Raw genomic sequence first — 11,033 nt, forward strand, 5'->3', positions numbered from 1 at the left:
CTTGGCGTGGAAGGCAAGCTTGGCGATACGATATGAAGATCTCCTCCCATTGTAACCGACTCTGTGTAACCCTAGCCCTCTCCGGTGTCTATATAAACCGGAGAGTCTTAGTCCATAGGACGAACAACAATCATACCATAGGCTAGCTTTTAGGGTTTAGCCACTCCGATCTCGTGGTAGATCTACTCTTGTACTACCCATATCATCAATATTAACCAAGCAGGGGTAGGGTTTCACCTCCATCGAGAGGGGCCGAACCTGGGTAAAAACATCGTGTCCCTCGTCTCCTGTTACCATCCGCCTAGACGCACAGTTCGGGACCCCCTACCCGAGATCCGCCGGTTTTGACACCGACAGTTAGGTTTACCTTAATTCTTATTTCGTAGTTGCGGATGCTTGCGAGAGGGGTTAATCATAAGTGGGAGGCTTGTCCAAGGAAGGACATCACCCAAGCACAGGTCCACCCACATATCAAATTATCAAAGTAACGAACGCAAATCATATGAGCATGATGAAAACTAGCTTGACAGTAATTCCCATGTGTCCTCGGGAGCGCTTTGCCTTATATAAGAGTTCGTCCAGGCTTGTCCTTAATTTGCTATAAAAAGGATTGGGCCACCTTGCTGCACCTAGCTACTTTTGTTACTTGTTACCCGTTACGAATTACCTTATCAGAAAACTATCTGTTACCGATAATTTCAGTTCTTGCAGAGAATACCTTGCTGAAAACCGCTTGTCATTTCCTTCTGCTCCTCATTGGGTTCGACACTCTTACTTATCGAAAGGACTACGATAGATCCCCTATACTTGTGGGTCATCATCCACCAGTCCTACCGGAGCTGCTTACAGCGAAACTTTTATCAAAACCTAAAGAGCCTACCATATTCTCAACTCGTGAGCCCTCTATTTGGGTTTCAAGGATACAAACAATAGAGGGGGCATGTTGCTTCGAGAGACCCCGAAGCTCACGAACTGTCGTGGGTGTGCCAGCCCCACGACAGTTCCATACTAAGCAACTCATTGTGCTAGGCGCGACCCACCATTGTGGCCCACCAAACGCGCAGCACTTGGTGTGATCACCAATTTCTTCTTTCCACTATTCTTATCAGAGGGGTTGGTAGAGATCCTTGTTCTCTTGGGGTCCTATTTAGAGGACGGGCTCACCGGCACAGAAGTCGGCTGTAATGCAGGTTGATCCACTTGGGAAGGATTGGTTTTTGGAGCTATGAGAAGTAGAGCATTAGCTGTGCCCCCTCTTTCCCAGTTCACGTTTGCATCTTCCATATCAGCATCTTGCCATGTTTCTTGATCAAACTGCTCTCCTCCCTCATTGCTCTGGTCCTGTTGGCCCCGACTGCGGCTTCCACAGCCTCCTCTTCCGCTGCCTCTGCCCCAGAACCTCTGCCACCTCAACCATCTTTTCCTCTCATGGACCTTGCCCCGCCCCACGAAACCAAGAAGCACGCAGGTCCATAAATACTAGCTAGAGCCTTTGGCAGATGAACGCCATCACCGCATTCTTTGTGCACATGACCCAAGTGGCCACAGACAGCGCACCAATCTGGCAGTCTCTCATATTTGACTCTGAATATCCCTCTCTTTTTCTCCTTGACGATCGAGACTGCATTCTTGAGTGGTTCTTTAACATCTATCTTAACCCGAACATGCATGAAGTTACCTTCAATGTCCCGGGACCTCGGTTCATGATATATGAACTCGCCAATTGTTGTTGCCAAGGATTTTATTAGAGGGAAGTAGCCGTCCGGGAAGTCGTGGATTTGAGCCCAGATCTCCATCTTGTCAAGAGCTACCGCAGACGGCTGGGTGAAACCGTCATAGGGCGCGATCACCACAACTTTCCTCCTGTATTGCCACGGTCCTTCCTCCATGACTCTCTCCCGGTCGCCAAGGCACATGAACTGCATGGTGTACAGATTATCCTCGAGAGGGCGGATCTTGACTTCCTGCGCAAGGTCCCACGCTACCCTCATATTCTGATAGAACCAATACTGACTATAGGTTTTGTCCATGTGGACGCGCATGATCGCCATCCACCTTGTAGTTTCCTCTGGCAGATCGTCATCTTCGACTACCACATCTTGAAGGTTGTCCTCGCCCAAGCCCAGCTCTTCCATCATGGACTCCAACTCGGTCACCGAACCCGAGCCAGAAGCCTTTGACGCCATTAGGTCTCTTGCCTGAGAAGATTTTCCGTGGGCGGGGGTTCCCTAGCGCCTATAGGGCCCTCCTCGCTCCGGAAGCGAGGCCTCCGGCTAGCAACAGCGGGATGAGGCAAAAGGGATTGGATCTCTACGTGGCTGTGATCGCCGTTGCCGCCCGAGAGGAGAGAAACCCTAACGAGAGGGGACTCGTATAGAAAAAGAAATTAGTGGTGATTTCAACCTCTGCGGCGTGTGTTCGTGGGTGGGCTTCAATCTTTTTTTTCGAGATTACGCCAATGGCGTACCATATTTTTATAGAAGGCAGAAGACAATTACAAAAAGCTACAACTTGCTGCGAACAACAAGTGTAGAAACAACACCACATCCAAGCTAATCCGAAGAAAAGCTGCCGCACACATTACAACACAACACAAAGGAGCTTGTCGGACCAGAGCATCGAAGCCGCGTCTCGACCAACGCCGGTCACTACGAAGAGCAACAACTTCGAGCGGACTTCCCTTGTCAACGCACCAACCACCCTTGATGCCGAAAAGGAGATGGCAGGTGGGTGGCGGGACTCAGTAGGTCCCGAGAAAGCCACCGTCTTGGACTCACCGACATTGGCGTACATAGTGCCCAAGATCCTCTACTCGGACCAGCGGCACGCACCGAAGAACCACATCACCGAACCTCCAGGCCAACTCTCCTTCCACGATGCTCCCAACGGAGGGACGACGCCAAGACGCCACCATCGCCGGTCCAAGACCTAGGCTTTCACCCAGAGACTACAAACCAAACAAGGAGGGGAGATGCCGACACACACAGCGATGCCTCCAAGGAGGGGAACGACGCCCGCACCGACCGAAGACGGGCAGGATTTTCATCCGTCGCCCACCTCCCACCCCTTACAAAGAATGAGGCCAACATGTCTGTAATGGGCCACATCGTCGCCGCCGCAGCACCTCGGCATCGTGACTAATGTTGCGGAACACCGACGCCTTGCACAGCCAAGGACACGCACTCCATGAACCACCTCCCGCACGTCCGATGAAGATCCAATCCAGCAAGGCAGCACCCAACACCAACACGGCCAGACGCCAACGGAACTGCAGCAGCAGCTGCACACGCCCACTCCTGGCGGCAGCCACGCCACAACCATGTCTCTGGAACCCACGAACAGAGAGCATCTCCACCGAGCTCCCCGCAGAGGGCCGCAGGCCCGGGCACCCTGCCCAGATCCGACCTGCGCCGAGCTCTCCCACCCACGGCGCCACCACTGGCGCCGGCGGCCGCAGGGGGCAAGCCGTGCATCCTGTCCAACGCAGCAGGTCCCGGCCGCCACTTGCGCAGCCATCCGCCAGAGATCCGCCGCCTCCATGACTCGGGCGCGCCGCCTCCAACGCCCACCAGACGCACCTAGGAGGACCGCCATGCACCAACTCCACCCCACCACGCCGTCGGCCGTGCTCCGCCTCGCCGTGCGCTCCTCGCAGCCCACCACCGCACCGTTAAGATCCGCCGCGCCGCCCGCTTAACGCCACTCCCCCGCGCGAGGGAGGCCCGTTGGGGCGCGCCGAACTCGCCCGCCGCCTTCGGCGGCCAGGCGCCGCCACCGCTGCCGGCGCCGGCGCCGGCAGCGGCCAGGGGATCGCAAGGAAGGGGGCGCTCGCGGGGCTAGGTTTTGGCCTCCGGAGCCGTCCGCGCGAGTGGCTCGGGAGGGAGGGAGACAAGTGTTGTTCTGTATTGATCTGGGCTCAATCTTTGTGGGGGAAAGGAATAGAACAGTTTGGGCCTCGAGTCATGGCCTTATGGGCTCTGAGCAGCAGCGCCGCGTGATATCCGCGTCGTCTCTTGAGCCGAGCGTGGCTTTGGACCTGCGCTTGACTCACTGCACACCACCCCGCACCGCACGGCCTGCGTGAGCAAGGAGGGCGAGATGGCGACGGCCACCCTCCCCCGCTCGCCGGAGGCGGCGCGGCGGCGGCGGCGCTCGAGAACGACGACCTGGTCTCCGAGATCCTCCTCCGCCTCCCCCCGCAGCCGTCCTCCCTCGCGCGCGCCTCCCGCTTCTGCAGCCGCTGGCGCCGCCTCCTCTCCGACCCCGCCTTCCGCCGCCGCTTCCGCATTCACCACCGCCGCGGCACCCCTCCGCTCCTCGGCCTCTTCGGCACGAGCCGGGGCGTCGTCACTTTCCAGCCAGCCCTGGACTTCCCCGACCGCCTCCCCAGCGGCCACTTCTCCCTCGTGCTCAACGACCCCTTCACGACCCTCGGATGGCGCCACGGCCTCGCGCTCTTCTACCTCCCGGACTCGCTCCAGGTCCTCGTCTGGAACCCCCTCGCCGGCGCCCAGCACCGCGTCGACATTCCCGAGGGGTTCGTGTTCGACCCGTCGGATGACCCGGTCAACGGGGCGGTGCTTCGCGCCGCCGGAGACGTCGACCACTTCCAGGTAGTCCTGGTGACCAGCGACGGGAAACGACCATCACTTGCCTGCGTTTACTCGTCGGAGACTGGGTTATGGGGTGATTTCATCTCCGCGCCGCTTCAATCCGGGACTATGGTCCATTGGGGCGAGCCCTCTGTGCTGGCCAGGGGTTGCATTTACTGGTTGATTTCGGTGACGAGTATCCTCGAGTTTGATTTGGATAGCCAGACCCTAGCTGTGATATTGGTGCCAGCGGGCATGCGTACCGGCAGGATTTACCAGTCCACGGTTATGCGAGCAGAGGGTGGTGGGATGGGTTACCTCAACGTGGCAGACTTCACTGCCGAATTATGGAGGAGGGAGACAGACTGTGATGGTTCATGGATGCTTGGAGGAACTGTTGAATTGGACAAGTTACTTCCCCCAGGTTCAGACAACGAAGCCCTGCGTATGTTAGGTTATGCTGAGGAAAACAATGAGGTGTTCTTCTGGACAGTTGTTGGTGTCTTCATGTTCAACCTTCAGTCACTGCAGCTCACGAGACTTTCTGAGATCGACATCTCTGGTTATGGTTATCATCCATTCGAAACCGTCTATACTCCAGGTACTAGCATGCCTTTTCACTGTGGTTATAACAAAGTTGAGTTATTCCTTTCATAATTGGCTGATTAAATGTTGTTGATTTCCTTTTGTGTTAATCTGGCCATTTTAGGTAGCAGTAATATCACTTGTTTCTTTTGCTGCTTCATGACCTCTTCAACATATATCTTCCCTATCTACAAATGTTGTTTCTAATATTGTTGTTTTTCAATCGAACTTTGAACTATCTGCTTCAAGTCAGAGTTATGCAAGGAAGAACAAAAACGATATGAACTTAGGCATACCGTAAGAGGGAATTACTCGGCGGCTATGAAGCTGTGAAATTATCAAACGGACAATCTATTTTGTTGATGTCGTGGATTGAACCCACATCCATTAAACATGATGCATTGATGATATGAAATGACATACAATTAATACCAAGATTGCCTAATTCTTTGTATAATAACTGAACTGAATTACATAGTTGCCTGCCTGCTGAAACATGCAAGAGATGTATAATGGTAGTGTTAGCGGATAGCTGCAGTGCAGTTTTTTCTTTTCAAGATAAGATGCATAGCAGTTTAAAGTTTAGACAACTGCTATATATGAATAACTAGCTTGAACAAACTAAAAATGTCAAATAGGTAGCTCAACTGGTACTTGGAAGATTAAAAGCTAGCTATATTTCTTCTGTTCGATATTGTTGTCTCTGGTGATGTTGCTAATAATATTAAATTGTTAATAACGACTTGGTTTTTAATGTATGAAATAATTGCTCATTTTGTCACTTGTAGGAGAGTCCTGTTACATGTGACAGGTCCATCTGTACCAGGCAAAGTTAATAAATAAAGTTCAGTTCATCTTTTCAGGATATTCTTTTGAAAAGATAATCTAAATCTAAATAGTCATGATCACTTCTGTTGGTATGAATTATTTTGTGTTGTTCGGTATGGAGTGGAATGAGAATAAGATAATTCTGGACAACTTCCCTTCTTTTGTGATCAGATAACAGTCCAAGTCTGCATGTTCTTCACTTCTACTCCCTCCGTTCCAAAATATTTGTCTTTCTAGAAATTTTAACAAGTGACTACATACGGAGCAAAATGAGTGAATCTACACTCTAAAATATGTCTACATACATTCATATGTTGTGTCTATTTGAAATGCCTAGAAAGACAAATATTTTGGAACGGAGGGAGTATGATATAATGAATATCTACTGTTTTGAGAATATTCTTTGAATTTGACAGCAGGTGTGGTTCTGTTTATCAATTCATTTTTTTATGAAAACTATTTTGTTTCTCAAATTACAGCTGCGAGTTGATCCAAGTATCTTGCATCCTCGTATCTATTTTGCCTTTTTTTTGTAATGCCATTGGTCATTTGACTTCTTATGCATGTATAACAGGCATTGGTGGTGGACAAGTGGTGAACAAGACGCGCTCATGGTGGAAACGATGGAGACAGCACATAAGACGATTATTCAGTGCGCTCGTGGTGGAAACGATGGAGACAACACATAAGAGGATTATTCTGTTAGATGTATTGGTCGAGCAAGGTAAGCTTAACCTCTGCATGCAAGTTGAGGCACCTGAACTGTTATTTTACGAAAATGTTTCACTTTAATTTTATTTACCATTTCTCAAGTACCAAATTTCAAGAGAGCACTCTATGATTCTCTCTACAACCCTTTGCTCAACTATTGCCCACCAAGCAGTCTCCTATCATGCTTGCATGAATCGCTGTCTTCTCATAGATGATGTGTCTGCCATGTTAAGTTGTGGCAGAATGAAATTCTTCCTGTGTCCCGCACTTAGTGAAAAACATGAAAACACTTTCTTCATTGGTTGTTCTTGTAAGTGGGTGCTGGTAGATTGTCCAGTTGCACTCTATTTGAGTGACAATTAGGATGTGAGTGAGCGTTATCTGGTCACTGGAGTGAAATCGGCTAGTATAACGAGTATCTTCATGTCCCCTTGGTACAAATATCTGAATGGATCAAATAATATCCTTTGTACTGAAATTTCTTTTGTGATAAATAAAAGTTCGATGGACCATATGTTTGCATCCTTATCATCTTCTTTCATACATTCACACTTCCTCTAGGTTTTTTAATATATTATAAATACATCTGTATAGGCAATAAATGTTCATGAAAAAATGCCTAATGTGCTATATATACAGCTTGAGTGAAGATCTAAAAAGATCAATTGCCATATCTGCTGGCAAACTGATTATTACTGTTTGAAGTACAACAAAGGAAATTCAGCATTGCTAAGTACTAATTCATGTACTACTGCCTGCTAGCGTTATTATTCATTTCACCCCTGAAATTGGCTTGGTGATTTTAAATTTAGTATAACTGAGTCTAGCTAAACAAATCTTGAGTAGAGAAACGCCTAATAAGCTATATTTGCAACATGACTTTGAACAACACTGAAACTCGAACAGCTGATAGATCAGTAAGCCTTTTTTCCCACTGGCATTAGTGAACATCTGTGGATGAACAATGTCGAGGCGTCGAGCATGATTGGTTGGTAGCCAATAATTTGCTGGCCAACATTTTCGCATGCCAAAATATTGCAACACCCAAGATTTGCCTGTTTTTGGCAAATTTTGTGAGATGGTCAAAGTAAGTTGGTGACCAACCAATTGGTAGCCAAATTTTTGTCTTGCCAAAATGTTGGCTGGCCAATTTTTGGTAATCAACCAATCATGCTCTAGGACAATCAAATTTTGATTGTGCCCTTGGTTGGCCTATGCTTGCATTGATTATGTTATGTTATAATTGGTTAGTGTTTTCTCTCTCCTTTTTTGCTATAGTTCGATTAGCATGATTAGTAGCTGATTCAAGTTGTACTGTTTTCACGTCACACTCCTTCTAGTTGTATATACCCACAAAGCTGTTTGATGTATACAAGTATTTCGGCTCCCCCTCTGTTCTCTGTGTTTAGGTGTTATACCCACAAAGCCGGTAGCATATGCTTGGTTACCTCCTTGTTCTCTGAATTACTTGCTGCCAGTTTGTTGGCGTTGGAAGTGAAAACCTTAGTTTTATACGGAGTATTTTATACAGTATGAGAGCTTATGTAGTTGTATCTCAGAAATATTTTGTGTGGATGATTTTCACATATGTAATCATGCCTCGGCTACATATATGGTTCTAATCATCTTTCACCTTACCACGCCTTTTCAGGTCGGCGGCATGATGCTTCGTGTGCGATAACCACTTCGTATCTGGTGAAATCTCATTTGGTTGCGTTACTACATAAATATGGTTGCCAGACATATTGCTGTGCCTATGGAAGTGACGATAGACGTATTACACGAACATGTGTGTTCCTATGACACTGCTCGTCAGGTTTTTCCTATGTACTGTATCTCGAGGATTGGCTGAATTGCCAATGTGTATGCGGATATCTGCGGACGGTAGAGGGAATATATCGTGATGTCTTTTCGGGAGGGGAATATAGTGATTAGTACTGGTAAGCAATTGCTTTGCCCATTGTTTTACCTGCCCCGCATGATGACATGCGCGGAAGCACAACTTCGCGCTCCCTGCGTCGATTGCGTGTTGTATCAGGCCAGGAGATTTTGGCGTCAGGTTTCTGCTTATGTTCCATGATACCGCTTGCCCCTTTTGTGCTTGTCTGTGCGTGTGTGTTTGTGCTGAATCTAGAATCTGATTCCGAGCTCAGTATCTAGAATCACAGTGGTTCTGATGTGTGAATTGCATCAGTAGTCTGACCTGGGAGCTGTGAAGAAGCTCCTGTATGTTGAATTGCAATTTGCACCTGTCTTAAATAAAATGTCTCACTCCTCCCTCTCAAAGCAAGATGAATAATCTGGCTGTAGTGAACAAGTCAGGGATAGGTGAATCAAAGCCAAGGAAATATTAGCATGGATTGCGTCTACACATCGATGACTGCCTTTGCTTTAGGATGTTAAAAGAGAAAAAATCACTACAGGTCCTCATATTTGTCGCGTTGGCCGCACTTCTCCTCGTACTTGAAATTACCCAAAATACATTCCTACAACTTGTCTCAGGTGTCTACGGTCCAAAATATCATTTCCTCTACGTATCTGCTGACTTGGCGGTTGATTGGCGCGTCCACATAGGCTTTGACTGCCAGCTCTTCACCAGACACCCCCCCCCCCTGGGCGAGGGAATAAGAGGTTTTCTTTTTTGGAAAAACGACGAATTTACGTTTGCCCCCCCCTGCCTGGTTGGACCGCGCCTCACCTGGCCGCATCTCTACACACCCACCTGGTCGGATCGACCACACGACACCACCTGGTCGGACCGACCGCACTGCACCGCACCTCTCCACACCCACCGCACCGCACCTCTCCCCTCTCCTCTCCCGTCTCGAACCCTAGTCGCCGTCGCCGCCTCCGCCGCCATCGCCGCAGCCACCACCGCCTGGATCTGCTGCCACCTCTCGTCGATGGCATGTCATCTGCGAGATCCTCCCGCTCCTGTGTGCACTCTGGTCTGTGTGGCGGCTCTATTGAGGTGCCACTGGTCGGATGCCCCGATTGTGGCGAACCTATCAAGTGCTACCGCTCTAGCACGGATGAGCATGATGGCTGAGTTTTCTACAAGTGCACCCACGATAATGTAAGCTTCAGTCTTTTTCTGTTCGATTCATGAACCTGCCATGTTCAGTAGCCATGCTGTGCTCAGTAGCCATGATGGCTGGGTTAACTAGCTGTGATATGCTTAGAAGTTGATACGTCTCCAACGTATCTATAATTTCTGATTGTTCCATGCTATTATATTACCCATTTTGGATGTTTATGGGCTTTACTTTACACTCTTATATCATTTTTGGGACTAACCTACTAACTGGAGGCCCAACCCAAATTGCTGTTTTTTTGGCTACTAGAACAATGCCCGTGCGTTGCAACGGGATATAAATAGTTTACTACGTTAGCTTGTAATTTCCCTGTCCATAATAATGTGATTGAGTAAATAAATGTTCATTAAATTCTGCCGTGAAATTGATCAGAAGTTTGGTAAGTAAATTAAAGTGGAATTGATTCAGAAGGTAAGTAAATTAAGTCGATTGATTATCATACTTGGAAGGTTGGACGAAGGGGTGGTGTGAAGAAAGGTGAAATGGAAACCTTAGGTTCTTTTTAAGTAGTAGAGATTTTAGTGTTTCAAAGAAAAGGAATATCAAACGGAGTCCAAACGGAATGAAACCTTCGGGAGCGATCTTTTTGGAACAAACGCAATCCAGGAGACTTGGAGTGGACGTCAAGAAGCAGCCGAGGCGGCCACGAGCCATGAGGGCGCGCCCTAGGAGGGTGGGCGCGCCCCCACCCTCATGGGCCCCTCGTGGCTCCCCTGACCTACATCCTTCGCCTCTATATATCCACATACCCTGAAAACACCCAGGAGCACCACGAAAAACTATTTCCACCGCCGCAACCTTCTGTATCCGCGAGATCCCATCTTGGAGCCTTCGCCGGCGCTCCGCCGGAGGGGGAATCGACCACGGGCGGCCTCTACATCATCTCCAAGGCCTCTCCGATGAGTTGTGAGTAGTTTACCACAGACCTTCGGGTCCATAGTTATTAGCGAGATGGCTTCTTCTCTCTCTTTGAATCTCAATACAAAGTTCTCCTCGATCTTCTTGGAGATCTATTCGATGTAACTCTTTTTGCGGTGTGTTTGTCGAGATCCGATGAATTGTGGGTTTATGATCAAGTTTATCTGTGAGAAATATTTGAATCTCCTATGAATTCTTTTATGTATGATTGGTTATCTTTGCATGTCTCTTCGAATTATCAGTTTGGTTTGGCCTACTAGATTGATCTTTCTTGCAATGGGAGAAGTGCTTAGCATTGGGTTCA

The 11,033-nt window shown here is 48.6% G+C and overlaps 1 protein-coding gene across 1 annotated transcript; it reads left to right on the forward strand.

The window, feature by feature from the left end:
* Positions 1-4,049: 4,049 nt before the first annotated feature.
* On the forward strand, positions 4,050-8,669 carry LOC123138876 (uncharacterized; the record flags this gene model as incomplete). The annotated part of the gene is made up of 3 exons (XM_044558729.1): positions 4,050-5,193; positions 6,580-6,729; positions 8,368-8,669. Coding segments are annotated over 3 exons (1,446 nt in total), but the record flags the coding sequence as incomplete, so codon positions are not given.
* Between the last annotated feature and the right edge of the window lie 2,364 nt (positions 8,670-11,033).

The sequence above is a fragment of the Triticum aestivum genome, chromosome 6B (assembly GCF_018294505.1).
Source record: "Triticum aestivum cultivar Chinese Spring chromosome 6B, IWGSC CS RefSeq v2.1, whole genome shotgun sequence".
NCBI lineage: Eukaryota > Viridiplantae > Streptophyta > Magnoliopsida > Poales > Poaceae > Triticum > Triticum aestivum.